The sequence below is a fragment of the Phocoena phocoena genome, chromosome 19 (assembly GCF_963924675.1).
Source record: "Phocoena phocoena chromosome 19, mPhoPho1.1, whole genome shotgun sequence".
Lineage (NCBI taxonomy): Eukaryota > Metazoa > Chordata > Mammalia > Artiodactyla > Phocoenidae > Phocoena > Phocoena phocoena.
The window spans coordinates 56139971-56157339 of NC_089237.1; the positions used below are offsets into that span (position 1 = coordinate 56139971).

At 45.3% G+C, this 17369-nt stretch overlaps 1 protein-coding gene across 1 annotated transcript in view; it reads left to right on the forward strand.

Annotated features, from left to right (window-relative positions):
* The first annotated feature begins 1297 nt into the window (after positions 1-1297).
* Positions 1298-17369, forward strand: part of COX10 (cytochrome c oxidase assembly factor heme A:farnesyltransferase COX10) — a 108386-nt gene continuing 92314 nt past the window's right edge. Inside the window, exons 1-3 of the mRNA XM_065897623.1 lie at positions 1298-1340; positions 6646-6779; positions 8487-8808. Coding sequence (XP_065753695.1) covers positions 1298-1340; positions 6646-6779; positions 8487-8808 — 499 coding nt within the window. The remainder of the gene's footprint in view (positions 1341-6645; positions 6780-8486; positions 8809-17369) is intronic.

Sequence of the window (17369 nt, forward strand, 5' to 3'; positions counted from 1 at the left end):
AGTATTTAATGCTGTTTACCTCTTCAGGGAATATCCTTTCCCTTCCTTGTTTGCAGGAAAAATCCACTGTTCCTCCAACTGAGTACCAAGTTTGAATCTCCAAAGCCTTCCCTGACCAACCACACAGAACCGCTACCTCACCTGGGTTTCTGAAGCACTTTCTACATCACCCCCATCACACTGACCTTGCTAACTGACAACCCCTCTCGCCCCACTGGTACCGTGTCAGCTCTCATACAGTCAGGGGGTCTCATTCTTCTCGGTACCCCCGTGCCCGGCAATGCTAGCCGAGATGACCCACGTGACCACCTATCACCTTATCACTGAAGACAGAGAAATTACCCTCCTAGAACCCAGTTACCTATTTCTTCTCTTTCAAATGCCGAATCTTTTTCCTTCAGTGCACTGTTAGTTGCGGAACTCCCAACACCAAAACCGGAAGAAAGGAGGAGCGCTGAAACCTGCCCTCCTAATCAGACACGAATGATAACTTATCAGTTCTTGGCCGTGACAGGAGTCTGGCTGGGTACCCACTGCAGAGACATCATTTAATTCTCTCAACCATCTTATGGGACATACGCTATTATGATCCCCGTCGCACAGCGACATAACCGAGGTTCGGGGGACTTAGGTCATTTGCTCAACACGTCAGGGGGCCAGAAAGTGGAGCCAGGAATACAGAGGTCACTCCGGAGCCTGGAACCTTAAACTCTGCACGCACCTTCCTCGTCCCGAGATGCTCCTGACGACTCCTCGGCGTGGCTCAGGGGCCAGGAGCCCGCGTGCGTCGCTCCCCGCATCTGACAACGAATATGGTAAAGCTGTAACCGATGGGGCTGGAAGCTGGGGGCACCGTCCCCAAAACCATTTCCTCCCGGCGCCTCGGCGGCCCAAAAGTATCCCGGAGGTATCTGCAAGCGGCCCGCAAGCAGCCCGCGGCCGGCCCTGCCCAAGGGCCAGGCCCCTCGGGTCCGGCCAGGGATGCTGGCCTCGGGGCGGGAGGCGCAGGTCCGCCGTCGCGCGCGGCCTTTCCTCGGAAGCCTCCGCCGCCCCGCGCTCCTCGCGCCCCGCGAAGGTACCTCAGGTCCCCTGTCCTAGGCCCAGCGCGCTCCAGCCGGGCGGCCGGTCAACGCCCCTCAGGCCACAGCCCTCCACTTCCGCGTCCCGCCCGCCGGAAGTGACGACCCGGAAGCTCCCGCTCCTCTCACGGGGGGCGGGGAAAAGAAGATGGCGGCACCCAGCAGCCGGTGAGGAGAGAGGACGCGGGGACCCCGGGGGGCCGCCGGACTCGTGCGTGATGGCCGCATCCCCGCATACTCTCTCTTCGCGTGTCATGACAGGTACTGCGCCCGTTCTCGGGCACCACTTTGGGGGAATTTTCTTCTCTTTGCCACGTGTGACGCCGTGGTTCCGCCTACCTGCAACCTTGGGAGCCCTTGGCGAGGTCGGCGGGGCACCAGTGCGGGAAGTGACTTTTGGAGTAGCCTGACGTGAAGAGGCCACGGAGCTAGGGTCTAGTCTTGCACTGGGGCCCCGGTGGTCTGCACCGTCTCCATCTCCTCCTCCCCCTGGGCGCGATGTCTGGTGCTTCTTTCAGTTTTCAGAGACTGGAGGCTGCGAGAGAGAGGACGGAGTAGAACCTGGGGGCTCCACGAGCCTCTTGGCTTATTAGAGTCTTAGGTCCTAGCCATTTGTACGTTATTCGTACGTCCCGCTTGAAGGACCGGGCAAGTGCTTTTCTCCCCCACCCCCCAACCCGGAAGCCTTGTTCCAGGATAAAGCGTCATGATGGCGATGATAAAGATGATGACCACCACGGACAGCGGGCCATAACCACCCCCTGACCCCCAGACTTTTGTCTTTCTCCATTAGCGTGGTCCCTGATATAATCCCTCCACGCCAAGGACCTGTCACAGCTATATGTTGAAAGTGGGATGCACTTTCCTGCCCCTTGGCTCGGTTTCAGCTCAAATGTTACCTGTTCAGAGAGGCCTGACCACCCTATCTAAGGAGAGCCCCCCGCCCCTCTCTTCTTGCATCACCCTGTTTCTTTCATGATGGTTAGCACGGTCTGTAGTTATTTATTTATAACCGGTTTATTACGTGTTTCTCCTAACTAGAAGATTGAACCTTGTGCAGGCAGGGACGGTATCTCTCTGGTTCACCTCTGTGTCCCCAGTGCCCGACACAGTACCGGGGGTACACTGTTGGTGCTGAATAATTACATGTGAATGAATGAAATTTCTCCTGATGGAGTTATTAAACTGGAGGTTGGGAACTGTTTTGGCCCCCTCCCCCCCCGTAGTTTAGGATGATAACTTATGGGTCACGAACGTGTTGCTGGTGGCCCATGTTGGAGATGGACTCCCTTTGGGCCATTAAATAAGGCAGTTCAACTAGATGATCTCCAAGGTCTCTTCTGGTGCAAAAGGAGGGCAGGAGGGTGAGAAGTGGGAGTGTGTATAGATGAAACAAGATTGGCAGAGGTTTGGTAGTTGTTGAAGCTGGGGGATCAGTGATGGGGGCTCATTGTATTCTGCTATTGCGTATGACTGGGATTTTCCATAATGATACATTTTATCGAAAGGGTCTGTAGTTCTTTTTGAATTTCTTTGTTGCCTTCTCCCATCCCCGACTGTGCATGTTTGATCCTGACCCTAGACACTCATTCTCAGAGAGCTCATCCTTTCTTAGTGCTTGAATTACCACCTCTGTAGGGAGGTTTTTCCAGTGTGCGTTCCTCAAGATTGGCTGCTTTTCTGCCTTTCAGTTCTGTATTTTCAGCTTCCTATAGGACAGGTCCGCCTGACTACTTAGAATTCCCCAGTTCAGTAAGTGGACTGCATATGGTCCACATGGTTTGTTGCTGGACCCGTCTTTTTGATGCAGGTATGGGGGAAATTAACAGACAGCTTAGCTTCCTGAAGCTATGAACATAATCGCCAAAAGATCTGCTAGTAAGTGGTGTGTGCAACCTGCTATGATCCACTTGGAAGATCCACTGGAAGAGCTTGATATGGAAGCAGCATGGGGGGAAGGTGGCAGAAGGGTAAATAGGGACTGTATCAGGTATCTAGGGGTCATGCCTGACTGTTCTTCTAAAGCTTCAAAGAATTTTATAGCCATTAAAAACTTTTCAGGACCTTTCAGCTTCTTATCTGTGCACTTCATTTTTTTAAAAATAAATTTATTTATTTATTTACTTATTTACTTATTTTTGGCTGCATTGGGTCTTTGTTGCTGCGCGCGGGCTTTCTCTAGTTGTAGTGAGCGGGGGCTACTCTTCGTTGCAGTGTGCGGGCTTCTCATTGCGGTGGCTTCTCTTGTTGCGGAGCACAGGCTCTAAGGCGTGTGGGCTTCAGTAGCTGTGGCACACGGGGTCAGTAGTTGTGGTTCGCGGGCTCTAGAGCGCAGGCTCAGTAGTTGTGGCGCACGGGCTTAGTTGCTCCATGGCATGTGGGATCTTCCCGAACCCGGGCTCGAACCCGTGTGCCCTGCATTGGCAGGCGGATTCTTAGCCACTGCACCACCAGGGAAGTCGTGTGCACTTCATTTTAAAAGCCCTACGATCATGACTCAGTGTTGATGATGAATAGTGGATAAGATCATACGTTTCCAGATTTTTTTTTTCTTGCGGTACGCAGGCCTCTCACTGTCGTGGCCTCTCCCGTTGCGGAGCACAGGCTCCGGACACGCAGGCTCGACGGCCATGACCCACGGGCCCAGCCGCTCTGGTACGTGGGATCCTCCCAGACCGGGGCACGAACCCGTGTCCCCTGCATCGGCAGGTGGACTCTCAACCACTGTGCCACCAGGGAAGCCCTGTTTCCAGATTTTTAATGCATCTATTATAAGCCATGTGTATCTTCAAACCTACATTTGTTTACATGGGACCAAAATGTCTTTAAATTTCTGGGCACTGATTCATAGAGATATGACGTGTTTTGACTAAATCAAGTGTTTTTTTCATCATTTAAAAGTACAGTTTCCTAGCTGTTCCCCCCCTGCCCACCCCGTAAAGTCTCAGTTTTAACCCACATAATCTTGAGAGATATTTTCCAAAGTGGTTCTTTTCCTCACAGGAACGTGCGTTTCTCATTGGACCAATGGAACTCAAAACTCGTTTTGAAATTAAGACCCAGAACAATAAAACTTGATGTCTTCTCGACATAATCTTTTAATACTGAAGTTGTATTATCCCAAAGAACAATGTCAAGGCAAAAAAGGAAATACACGCAGCATCAAATAAATAGATAACAGACCCTTGCTATCAGAGGACTGAATTCAAAGGAAATTTCAATCAGTGGCCTGATTTCAGCACTACTGTTCCTTCCTGTACCTATATACAGATAACACATATTCATTTATGTGGAAAATAAGCATTTCATACTTACCTGAGGATTGAGAATATGATTCCAGTGAAGAAGGGACTTATCTCCAGTCTAAGATAATTGCCATGTTTACTGAGGGGTGGTGATAGCTCTCCTTCCCACAGTCCAGGTGAGCGATGTGGGTGACCCAGTCATCAGACATCATCTCATTCTTATATGGAAGGCACTCTGCTAGCTGTTGTAACAGAGGGGAGGAAAGGAGAGTCCCTACCCTTGAGGAAACATGATGCAGAAACAAATGGAAATATTTGCATTAAGAAGTGCCACAGGGGACTTCCCTGGTGGTCCAGTGGTTGGGACTCCGCCTTCCAATGCAGGGGGTGCAGGTTGCATCCCTGGTCGGGGAGCTAAGATCCCACGTGCCTCTCGGCCAAAGAGCCAACACATAAAACGAGGCAATATTGTAAAAAATTCAGTAACGACTTTAAAAGTGGTCCAAATCACAAAAAATCTTAAAAAAGAAAGAAAGAAAGAAGTGCCACACAAAAACAGTGTGAAGTGATAGGGTAGTTGAAGGAGACTTCGACATTTTACAGGCAGCGGGTGGAAGGCAGGACCGTGCCAGCAAGGAAGCAGCGTCAGCGAAGATGCACGAGCTGGAATGGTGGCACGTGCAGTGCAGAGCACGAGACAGCGAGTCATAGGTACAGGTTTGGGCAGGTGATGTGTATTCCGGGCTTCAGAAGAAAACCGTTGGCTCTATGGGACTTGGATTGGAGAGGAAAGAGAGTTAACTGAAGCCAGGGCGAGTGGCTTGAATCCCACGCCTGTACCGTAGTCCAGGTGTGGGATGACAAGGGTCTGTATCTCTCAGCGGCAGGGAAAGTAGTGGACAGATTTGACCAGTGTTTCCGAGTTGACTGGAGTTGATGATTATTAGGTGATGAAGGAGGAGTTCAGGGTGGTCCTGGAATCTCAAGTAGGCGATGGTTCTATCAGCAGTAGGGAACAGAGTAAAGATAAGGGTGAGAGTAACATTCTCAGAGACGTACTAGAACCCATCCACATGGAGATACTCAGCAGATGGAAAGAGGCATAGTGACTCTAGAAATGGGTTGAAGATGAACAATTACCCTGGAATTACGTTTGTTCAGGGACAGTATGTAGTGCTCAGAACAGCAACGACACAGCTGCCTTCACGTGGCTGACACAGCAAGCGGAGCCACTGCAGGAACCCGAGAACTGATAAGTTGCGGGCGGTAGAGAACCAGGGGTCCTTAGGGTCATGGAAGCCATGGAAGGAGAGACTTAAAAGAAAGGTGGCGGGGGGGGGGGGGTCTGTGCTGTGGTCCTGTTGAAGGCTTGCCCAGGATGAGGCCTTACATGGAAGCATTGGATTTGTTGATGTTTGAGAGAAGGTTTAGAGAGAAATGATTAAAAGCCAAATTCGGATACAACAAAAATAGCTTCTTCCTAACTAGGTTCATAGACTCATACTTTATTGAGAGCTATTTCCTCTCCCTTTTCCTTGGCTTACCTGACATGGCCAAAATATTAATCTGAAACATATCTTGCAGTTTACTGTTATTTATTGAGAAAAATTCTGCTTCTTATTTTATACTTTTTAAAAAGTGACTGAACTGATTGTTTTATATTTTATTCTTATTTAAAAATTAAAAAAATTTTTAAATTTATTTAATTTATTTATTTTTGGCTGCATTGGGTCTTTGTTGCTGTGCGTGGGCTTTCTCCAGTTGTGGCGAGCGGAGGCTACTCTTCGTTGCGGTGCGCAGGCTTCTCATTGCGGTGGCTTCTCTTGTTGCAGAGGACAGGCTTTAGGCGCCTGGGCTTCAGGAGTTGTGGCTCGCAGGCCCTGGAGCGCTGGCTCAGTAGTTGTGGCACATGGGCTTAGTTGCTCCGCGGCATGTGGGATCTTCCCGAACCAGGGATCGAACCCGTGTCCCCTGCATTGGCAGGTGGATTCTTAACCACTGCGCCACCAGGGAAGCCTTATATTTTATTCTTTAAAAGATCTATGGTTTGGTCATTTCAGCATTTGATATAATAAAAGCCTAATGATCCTGAGATGAAAAAGTTCCCTAGCCCTGCTGGAGAATTACACTCACTTAAACGGTGAGCAGAGCTGATCAATACCGTTCATTCACAGATCTGGATCAGGTCATTTCAAAGTTCTGACCCATCACTCATGTGTTGCTTACCGTGGTGTGGGCTCTGCTTCTGGGTAGGTCCAGTCATCACTTGGTGAGAAGTATTAACGATTTTAACATTTTTTCCCCCTTCCTCTCTATTACAGGCTGGGTAGGAGGATGTGTCTGGTATCTAGAAAGGAGAGCCTTGCAGGAGTCACCTCGTAGGTTCCTGCATCTTCTCAGGAACGTCAATCAACAGTGGGTTACATTTCAGCACTTTAACTTCCTCAGGCACATGGTACGTTGAGAAGACCATCCTCACTTTGTGCTCCCTGCCTTTACTTTCCCTGTATGAGGGGACTGTAAGAAGAGTTTTAAGAAGTACTCTTTGAAAAGGACTTTTATTTCATGTGGTCTGAAGTTTATCCACAACTTTAATCCCTTGTTCTGTTTATACTTAACTGAAACCAGAATAATTCTGGTGTCTGAGTTTTAAAGTATGATCTTGAACTTATTGATTAAGTTTGGGAAAAGATTGAAAACTGCTGGCGTGTTTTGACTAGGCCACAATTAGGAAAAGCTGAACTGTATGATGCATCTTTTTAAATTCTTTAAAGTTCTGTGAATACATCAGTAATACAGAAATAATTGCTTTAACCGTGTGACCTTCCTGTTTTCTAACATCAGCAGTGTATTCAAAAGTCTTTTAAACACATGCCCTTCTGAGCAGATTCAAACAAATTGAGTTTGTGATTTGCTGGGCATTTTACAGTGGGCGTTGGTAACATAGCTCAGTAGGCTTTTGTCCAGGTCGACTTCGTGGTATCGGCAGTGTGGTAACTTACATTGGCCACTTTCTCAAATGGCAAAGAATCATAGGAGGAAGAAACGACAGCTAAAAACTCATGATTTCAGTGCAAGCAGGAAAGAATAGCAAATTCATACTCTGAAGTCCTATTTGACATTTCTCTCACCTTTTTTGTTTTAACTTAAAATGCCCACTTTAACTTTTAAAATCTTAATGAAGCACATTGTTTTGATGAGAGATTTTAATTTCCAGAAATGTTCAGACTTTTAAAGTTGGGGATCGAGGATAATGGATGTTTAGAAGAGAAACTCAAATATGTTTAATGCCTTTTTTATGTAAACAGAACTCGGAATTCATTCATGAGCTTGTAACTCCTTTCTAAGATGAGTATATGTAATTTCAAGTCTTTGTGATGTAATGAAAAATTGCTTAACTAGTTATCAGGATAGGTTGCTCCAAGTCCCAGGAGCATCTATAAGTAACTAGTTGTTGATTCTTTTCTCTGTCAGTTTATTTCCGAGCCTTGGTTTCCTCATCTGAAAATTAAAGCGAGAGATACTAATAATGATCCGTCTTTTTTAACAACTTTTGAGAACATTGGATGAGATACGTATTCGATAAACTCTAAAGATGTATGTTATATAAAACTGTAAAGTGCCTCAAGGATATTAGTCATAGTTACTCCTTTTGCTAGTAAGTAATAGAGATTATCTGACTCTAAAATCCAATTCTTTCCCCACACCCACTGCCCTAAGGTCACTGAGCCCTGGGTTGTGTCCCCCACTGAGTATGTCTGCATGCACTGTTCACCTGGGAACATGGAAAGTCAACAGGTTGCCTTGGCTCTTGATTATAGAAAACTTTTTCATTGTATTTGGAATATGAAACCTCCAGTTTCTGGTACTACATGGAGGGAAATTCTGGGGGAGATGCATATGAAATAAATTTATCTTTCTTTCAAGGAACTTAAATCCCTAGGATTTTCTAAGCTGTAGAATTTGAAAAACCAGTTAATTGTATTCTCCATATTTCTTAGTAGAGTGAGTCCCATGTAACACTCTAACACAAGTTACTTCAGTGAGATAGGAAAATCTTTTAGGTATTTTACAAGTTGGACTGATGGAAGGTGCTACTGAATAAGCATTTAAGAGCATTTTGGGCCTTGGTTTCCGAGTAACGTGTACCTTTTTTATTCAGTATGTCACACAACTGAACAGAAGCTTCAACCAGCAAATGAAACCAAAGCCGGAACCAGTGGCATCTCCTTTCCTTGAAAAAGCATCTTTGGATGAGGCCAAAGCCGAAATATACGAGATGAGACCTCTTTCACCCCCAAGCCTGTCTCTGTCGAGAAAGCCAAATGAAAAAGAATCGATAGAACTCGAACCCACCCCAGTAATTGAAGGCTCTATAGCTGTGGGAACAGAGACAAAAGAAGAAAAGCAGTGGAAAGAGATGAAGCTGCGTGTGGATGACTTGCCAGGAATTTTGGCTCGGCTGTCCAAAATCAAACTCACAGGTACTTTGTTTTTCCAGTCTAGTCAGATTCTTACTTGAGAGTGGTTTGTTTGTTTTTTGGTTAAACAAAATGCTAATTTTGTTATTGCCCCAAAAGGAATGATTTTGAAACTACGGGTCCCCTCTTAGTATTTTTCCTCTCTTCAACTTAATTGGGATTTGAAGTGAAATTTTTGGAATTCTGTTTACGCAGAATAGTAAATAGTATTACCCTAAACATATTGTACTAAAAATGGTCTCTCTTTTATTTGCAGTTAACACAGAATATTTATCCTGCTTATTTCCTTGTCTTTTGTGTGTTCACACCTACTACCCTGTGACGATGCAGTAAGATAATGTGTTCCGTTTCAGTTCTGGAAACAAGAAGGACTGCACTGCTGGGCTTGATGGGCAGTGAACACACAGGCCCTGGGACTCCCAGCTCACTGCTGTGCTTTGCTTCTTGTAGGGCCTCTGGGATTGTCCCACATGTGCGGGAATGTAGATTGTTTCTCTGCGAAGAAAGCTGGTGACTACACTGTTGAGCAAAGCTTGTCTGATTTTGTAAATAAAGTTTTATTGGAACACAGCCATAGCCGTTGGTTCTGTGCTGGTGTCATGCTACCTCAGCAGAATTGAGTCATTGCCACAGAAAACTTATGTCCTGGAAAGCCTGGAATATTTCCTGTCTGGCCCTTTAGAGAAAAAGTTTGCTGACCCCAGCTATAGAGCATGGACTAGTGAGAGGCAAGGATGATGGGAAACAAATCAGTGGTGGTCAACTGAGAAATGACTTGGGGCTGAGTTAAAGAGAAAAGTGGGGAGAGAGAGAAAGAGAAATATTAAGGAAGTGGAATGAACAGAACCTCAGGTAGACGTGGTGGCGTGCTGGGGGCCATAAGATAGAAGGGTTAGGACACAGACTTGCAAGGAGTCTTAACTGCTGTTAGGGGAAGCAAGCCTTCCCCGGTCCTGGGCACTGTGCTCCTTGCTATCCTCCACGCAGCCCAGTTCTGAGAGAGAACGTAGAGTAGTGACCTCTGGGCTGGAGTCCCTGCCCTCAGATCCTCTCTCTCACTGGTTGAGTGACCTTGAGCAAGTTCCATACATCTCTGTGCCTCAGTTTACCCATCTGTAAAGTAGGGATAATAATGATACCTACTTCCTAGGTCAATACTGAGTTTTAAATGGGGTGACATCTGCAAATTGTGTAGAAGAGACCATGTTAAGACCTATACACTTGTTTCTTAAATAAGTGAAATAACTTCGTCACCTGGGTGCCCCTGCAGGCACTTGAGTTTGCTGCCCCTGCTCTAGGACAACTTGGGGCCTTCTGCTGTGGAAGACTGGATGACTGGTTGTGTTGAGACTTAAGAATGTGAACAATGAAGGGAGAACCAGGTTTGGGGGAGAACAGTTTTGGACACACAGAATTCGAGTTGCTGCTGGCATATCCAGGTGGAGAGGTCCAGTGGGCACTGGCTGTGAAGGACAGGAGCTCAGCTAGACCACTGGGCCAGAAGAGCAAGCGGTCTTCAGTGTAGGGTTGACTGTGAAGCCGTGGTGGTGAGCAGGGTTGCCAGAGGTCAAGTGTAGAGTGACCAGAGCAGAAGGCCAAGGACAGGGCTTTGGGGCATGTCCCCTTTTAAGGATTGTGCAGAGTGTATAATGGAGTCTGCAAGGAAATAAATGGTCAGAGGAAGGGAAAGAGGAAGTGGCTTTGTCACGGAAGCCAAAAGAAAGCCAGTCCATAAAGGAAGTGATCAACACTTCAATGGTAGAGGTCTCCTAAGATGCCTGGCTATGAAGTTCTTTTATTTGGCAGTTAGGAAGTCAGCGTTGACAGACTGCAAAGTCAGGAACTAATTATCAATGTTTCTTGTTAGAGTCTCAAACGAGGTACTTTAAATTATTAATTTAAAATAACGTCTTAAAGTTTGTTTCATAATGCTTATTTCTTTAGGGACAGATAGGAAAGGATGATAACTGGTTTAGGATCATTTCGGGGGGGCTGGGGGCACATTTTCCTTCCCTTCATACCAGATGTTGTGTTGGTTTTCCTTTTCTGTACCTTGTAGTGCTGTATATCTGAATAGGCATTCCAGATGCAGGGTTTGATATTTAAAACATGGTGTCTGAAATCTAAAGCCATGACTAAATCCCTTCTTTAATGGTACATGTTGTGCTCTATTTATGTTGCTTGTCGACTTACCAGTCCCCAGGTGTCAGTTTGCTAAGGAGCATACGTGGCACGTGTGTTCAAACGGGGCTTCTGCTGTCCCCTGAGATCAACTCCCAGAGGCCTGGGACCGGACCCACCGCTCTGCATGTTGGCACGCATGTAGATGATGTGATGCCGGTGGTCCTGGACCACCCTTCGAGAAAGTGAAGGAAGGGTTGCACAGGCAGAGGGCCAGGCCCAGCCCCAGTGGCCTGGAGATGTGGGAGAGCTCGCCCCTTACTTCCCGTGAGCCAGAGCAGCCCTTGCCGCCACTGGCACGGGAGCAGCCACCTGGGGGCTCTGGACCACACAGGAGAGATGTGCACAGGCGAGGTACACATCTCGGAGGGGGCAGAGAGCAGCAGCCTCCCCTGCAGCCACAGATGGAAAAGCCCTGGGCAGTAAATTTCTCCTCGGAGCATTTTATATATTCCATGCCCCAGGCTTCTGGACGAGCTAATTGAATTAAAGTCATTTCCTTCTGCTTATTCCATTTAAAGAGGCAGCACCCTTTGGGTGACCCCGACCCTCTTATTTGACCTCTTACCTCCCTGTTTATTTTATTACTTGAATTCACACATGTCTTGGAGCCAGCAGGATTTTTTTTTTTTTTTTAAAGAAAATCCCTTGTATCTATAAATTGATTTCTTTTGGACTCTTAAAATCTTGGGCAATTCGTTTATAGCTAATGATAGCCGAGACAGAAATACCTGGGAGTCCGTGATCACTTTTAGAGAACTAGTCTTCCTTTCTTTGCCTCCTGTTTATAGCTGAAATACGCCGAGGATAACTAACTGTAGACTTAAGTGAAGAGCCACACAGTGACATCTTTGCATTTCCTTTGTAGGATAGGAGGGTGGCAGTGGGATGATGCTTTGGCGTTTATGCCAGGATCTGGGCCAAAGCTTGCAGGAGATAATGCCATTTAAAGATACTTTTTTTCTGTGAAAGGAAGTAAGAATGAGTTTATAAAGAAGTAATAATATGTCTCCCTTGAGTTTCTCTTGCCAGCTGAGCTATTTACAATGTTTTTGGAGTTTGTTGCAAGGACCACACTGGGGTGAAGAAATTTTATTTGGATTAGGATCATAAGAAGCTTTGGTGACGCAGCTGAGTTTATACTTAATATGTGTCAATAAAAAGCAGAATTTTTTTCCTGAATAATGTCTGTGCTGAAAAGCTACAACACATTTTCTGAGACCAGAATACTAAAATAGATCGTTTATTGGACCCAATAGATTAGGCTGTCCATGGAACTGATATAAACTACAGTCTGTCAGCGTATAGATCTTTTTTCCCCTAGAACCTAGAATGCTGCTTTTTATTAAAAGGAGAAAAAAAAAAAAGACAAGAATAGAGGGTACAATTTTATTTTCGATTGCTTGTAGTTTTTAAAAGTCAACGTGCTGTAATCATTAGCTCTCAGATGCTGCATAAAGGATTTTTCTCATTTTCATAAAAATATTAGTTGAGTAGAATTTTAATTTTTTAAATTTTAATGTGTATTTTGAAATAAATACCTTAATATTTACATCCTTGTTAAATGTTAAAGTAGTATTTTTATTAGTAAGTGTTTACTTTTGGAACAAATAGAAAATATAGATAAGAAAAGTAAGACGAATGGAATCTCCTTTTAAGTCTACCCTCTCAAAATAATAACCATTTTGGTGTATTCTAGAATGTTCTTCTATACATGCCATTCAGATATTTTTGCTTTTTAAACAAAAGTAAGATCGTAATGTAAATGCTTTCTGTACTTTTTTAAAAATTCTGATTCTGTGCATATCTTTTTGTGTCCCTGTGCTCACCCTGTTTTTGATGACCTTCTCTTTTAATAAGTAGTGTTGTCTGAAGACACAAAAGCACATGATAACCTACCACCCAGCTTGACATGGTGTTGTTGGACTTCTCTTGTGTTTTAAGCTTGAGGATAGAGGCTCTCAGTTTCCATTACTGGTAAAACATTCCTGTGGCCCAAAGGAGACACAGAGGCAACCAGCAAGGGAACTTTTTCTCTGAAAAGGTTTTTCCAACGTGTTTTTGAAACCACAGAGCCATCATCCTACTTCTTCCCAAGTCTGGTTTCTCGTGCCGTCCGCTTCCATGCTCAGCACACAGTGTGTCTGTGCCCAGCTTTTGCCCCAGTGCCCCCACCTGCTGGGCATACCCGCTGTGCAGGAGCAGTGTTGGTGGGGGGCTTGCTCTTTGGGTTAAGGTCCTCAGATTCATCTCTGCCTCGGCTCTGTGAGAAGTACGTCTGGGCCAGGCCCTGCTTTCGCTCTGTTGTGACTGCTCTTCTCTCCCTCCAGCTGTGATGCAGCTGCCTCCAGACAGTCCTGCTGTTGCATGAAGTGGGTCTGTGTCGCCGTGGTCCACCCTGGCCTCTGCTTCTGGCCCCTCACCCTCCACACCAGCCAGGAAGACAGGGTCCCGTCAGATAGCCTTTATTTCCCATATTTATCCATTTTCTTCCCACTTGGTATTAAGGTAGTCTAATTTTCTACTATTCAAATAGTGAAAGTAATAAGTCAGCTCTCAGCAGCTGTCTTCAATTTCAACTCATCTGCGCTGTATTTAACGAACATCTCCTGAGGGTTTTAGTATCCTCTCTTAATTTATTGCTGATGTAGGTTTTTCTCCAATTTTCATTTTTATTCCATCATTTCATTTGGTTTCTGGTAGGAGTGGGCCACGTAGATGCCTCAGCCAGTGTTCTAAGTTAGAAGAAAAATGCATTTATCTCGGCTATTCTGTTTTCTATTGATATAATTGTTTTAAATTCAGTTTGATGTTATTTGGATTGATTGTGAGTGTAAGAGGTGTGGTAGATGCTCGAAGCATGTAGAGATAAATTTCACGTGGATGATAATCATTCTCAAAAAAACATTGACGACTTTAAAGAAGAGAAGGAGGAAAAGCTATGAGTTGAGAATGGGCTCGGCTCCATGTAACTGAAAACTTGAAGAACAGTGACTTAAGCAAATAAAGGGTTTATTACTCTTTTGTAATAAACCTCAAGAGAGGTTTATTACTCTCTTGAGTCTGAAATTAGGAGCCCAGAGCCAGTGCTCAAGGATGTTGTCTACATAGCTGGCTGCTGTTTTTTGCTCTGTTGTCATTAGCTTGTGGCTTTTGTCCTCAAGACCACAAGACAGCTGCCACTCCCCCATCATCATGTTATGTTCCAGGCAGAAAGAATGAAGAAAGGGGATGGTGTAGAAAAGCAGAAGCCTCCTTATGAGACTTGGCCTTTTTAGGGATTTCCCTGGTGGTCCAGTGGTTAGGATCCTACACTTTCACTGCCGAGGATGTGGGTTCGATTCCTGGTTAGGGAACTAAGATCCCTCAAGCCATGCTGCCTTTTTACTTGGGAAGGGAAGCTTTTGATAGGAATGTCTCCTTATATCTCATTGGCCAGGACTGTACGGCATGGCTTTACAGCTAAAAGGGAGGTTGTAAAAAATTCTTACCTCTATCATTTAAAAAGCCAAAGCATCTGAAGTCCAGCCTAGTTAACTCTGTCGGTATCCAGCTTCTCTGTATTCTCACAGCACCCCCCGGGCTGTCTCATTATGCAGTGTATCCCCTCCCAGGAAGAGGATGCAGGGCTGCCCACCTCTTCACCTCCAGTTTTCCAAAGAAAATAGAACAGCACCACTAGGTCTGCTCTGGGACTACACCACACGTGCACTTCACATGTAACGTGTTTAAATGAAGACTGCTTTGCCACCTCAACATGCACTTTCCCAGTGGTGGTTGTGGACGTGTAGCCATCTGTCAGCAGTCTTTCCCTGTCGTCTTGATAATCAGATACACATTTGAGACTCCCTAGTTTGTGCTGGGGAGTTGTCAACCCTGGACTGTACAGCGAGGAAGGCCACCCAGCCCAAGACTACCTTGAAAAGTGTAGGTTTTAGGTTGACAGTGAAACTTGAGCTAAACAAGGGAACGAGCCAGGTGGTCCCATGGAATTTCCTCTTTCCTTTCTTTGTTGCATTTAACAGTCACTGAAGGCTTTGGCATCCTAAGTTTTCTTCCTCACCCCAAATTCCATCATCCTAGGGGACTTCACTATCTTTAGTGGTTCTGAAACTCCTCAAATCGCTTGTTACAATGCAGATTTCTGGGCTTCGTCTCCATAAACCCCTTCCCTCAAGGTCTGGGATGGGGCCTAGGAATCTGTATTTTAACAGAGGGCCCTGGTAGGCACGGTCCCCAGAACATATTTGAGGAGCTCTTCTTACCTGGAGAACTCATTCGCCACCTCTGTACCACCTCATCTTCATTCTCAGCAACTACCTTGCTTTCCATTTCAGAAAAAAATAGAGCTTTAGTTCTCATCAAGTGGGAACTCAGCAACTTCCTGCAAACAGAATTTATCTGAATTCTCACCTGTCATTGCCTCTTCTCCCCTCTGCCTGTTCCCCCGACCCTGCCCCCGATCAGCGGATGGCTCCATCACCGTGGCACCTGGGAGTCCTCTTAGACTCTGCAAACGCAAGCAGGCCTCCCTCTTCTGTGGAGGGCGGGTTACTGCATCTCTGGAGGGGACCAGACGATTGCTTCCCAAACCTGCAGGTCAGAAATGCCCAGGTGCCTAATTAGCATTTGGGGGTATTATCAAGGGCTTGGTTTCCAGTTCAAAGCAAAACATGGTAGCATCTCATTTATTAAGATTAAGGAATGAAAAACTTACAGAATTGAATTTAAAAGAATGTTACAGGGTTATCTCTAAGTACTAAAAATAGTTTTTGCTCAATACCATTATTTTTTTATATCTTAAGGGGGTGGATAGTGAATTGGGAAGTTAAGAATGAAAAGGGGCGTGCTAACATATCAGTGATTTGCTAAAAAAAAATATACAGGGGTCCGCTTTTTATCTGTATTCACACGGGCAGGGGAGGAGGGTAGGTCTGTCTGGCGCTCCGTCACCCTGCGGCCTTGTCCTTGCCATCGCCCTGCCTCTCGCAGTCACGTCTCCCCAATTCCCCATCGCAGGCCAGCTCCTCCTCAGCCTTCGGTCACACCTCTGAGCTCAGTGTGAGCGGGCACTCGGTCGGGAGCCCTTCACCTCCCTCACGGCGTCCGTCCGCAACTGCACCCTCTGACATGCTCCCACGCTCTGTGGTCATGCCTGCTGGCTTGTCTGAATCTTCACCAGCCTGTGGGCACCAGGAGGCCTGGGACCACACCCATCTTCCTGCCTTGTTGCATTGCCAGGGCCTTGCTCCTGTTCTGCCCATAATAGGTGCTCAAAAAGCAGAAGCTTGATGGGAAAAAAAGAAAACTAATGAACTCTGTTGCCACCATTTGTAGAATTTGGAACAGCTTAGCCTTTTAATTACAAATAATTATTTTACTGTGATATAATAGTTGAAATGTTTCATGGTGACTGAAAAGTATTGTACTTGAACTAGATGACCTGGGGCCCCTAGATTTCCTCTGTCTGCTTTGTATAGTGTCACCCTTCACCTGTTGTCATTGATACGAAACTGAGAAAAATCTTCGTTATTTTAATGAAAAGTGCTCAACTAACAGTTTCTTCTTGCCAAACTCATTTTTCAAAAGAAGTGTTTTTACTTCTTAAAAGCTTGATAAGCATCGGTTTTATGGAAACGTTTTTTAGTTAGTTAATAAGGTTGTAAAGTGTTGGTTATTAAGTATATTGAAAAGAAAAATTTCTTTATTGAAAAGAAAAACTAAAAATAGGACGACAAAGTAGAAAATCTTTGATGGTTCAAGGAAAAACTGTGATTGAAAGAAGACTCTTAGGGCCTCACTCGGTGTTGCATAATTAACTTGGATATAAACAGCTTTTATTTATGTGTTTTATTTATGTGTATCACCGACCAGATAGCAATTTCATCTTCCTTTTCTGAATGCTGTTTGGGTGCAAACCCAGCGCTTCCTGGGGACTGTACTTAAATGTTTCATTTTGGTAACAGTGTTGCTCAATAAATTTGAAGTTAGGGGTTTGAATTTGGTCTTAGGATTTTTAAGACCAGCTCTGGTCACTGAGTAAGAAAAAAAGAAAGGGGAAAACTAGAAGGCCCGGCAAGTTCTTAGTTTTGCAGCTGTGTTATTAAAAATCTCCACTAAAAAGTCTTTATCTTTTAACCAGAAGTGGCTATGGTTTGTAATCAGTTACCCCCTGATTGATAGGCTTTAATGTGGCTGAGAAGAAAATACCGTGTCTCTCATCAATTGACTTTTCATCTGAACATAACAATAAGTGTAGAAGTCGCCACCTTCCTCTGTACATGTGTGGGTAAGATAACCGTCGGGACGTTCGCGGAACACCGCCAAGCTGTGGAGGCTAAAAACTCTTAAATTAGACATTGAACCATTTGAAGCTTACAGTG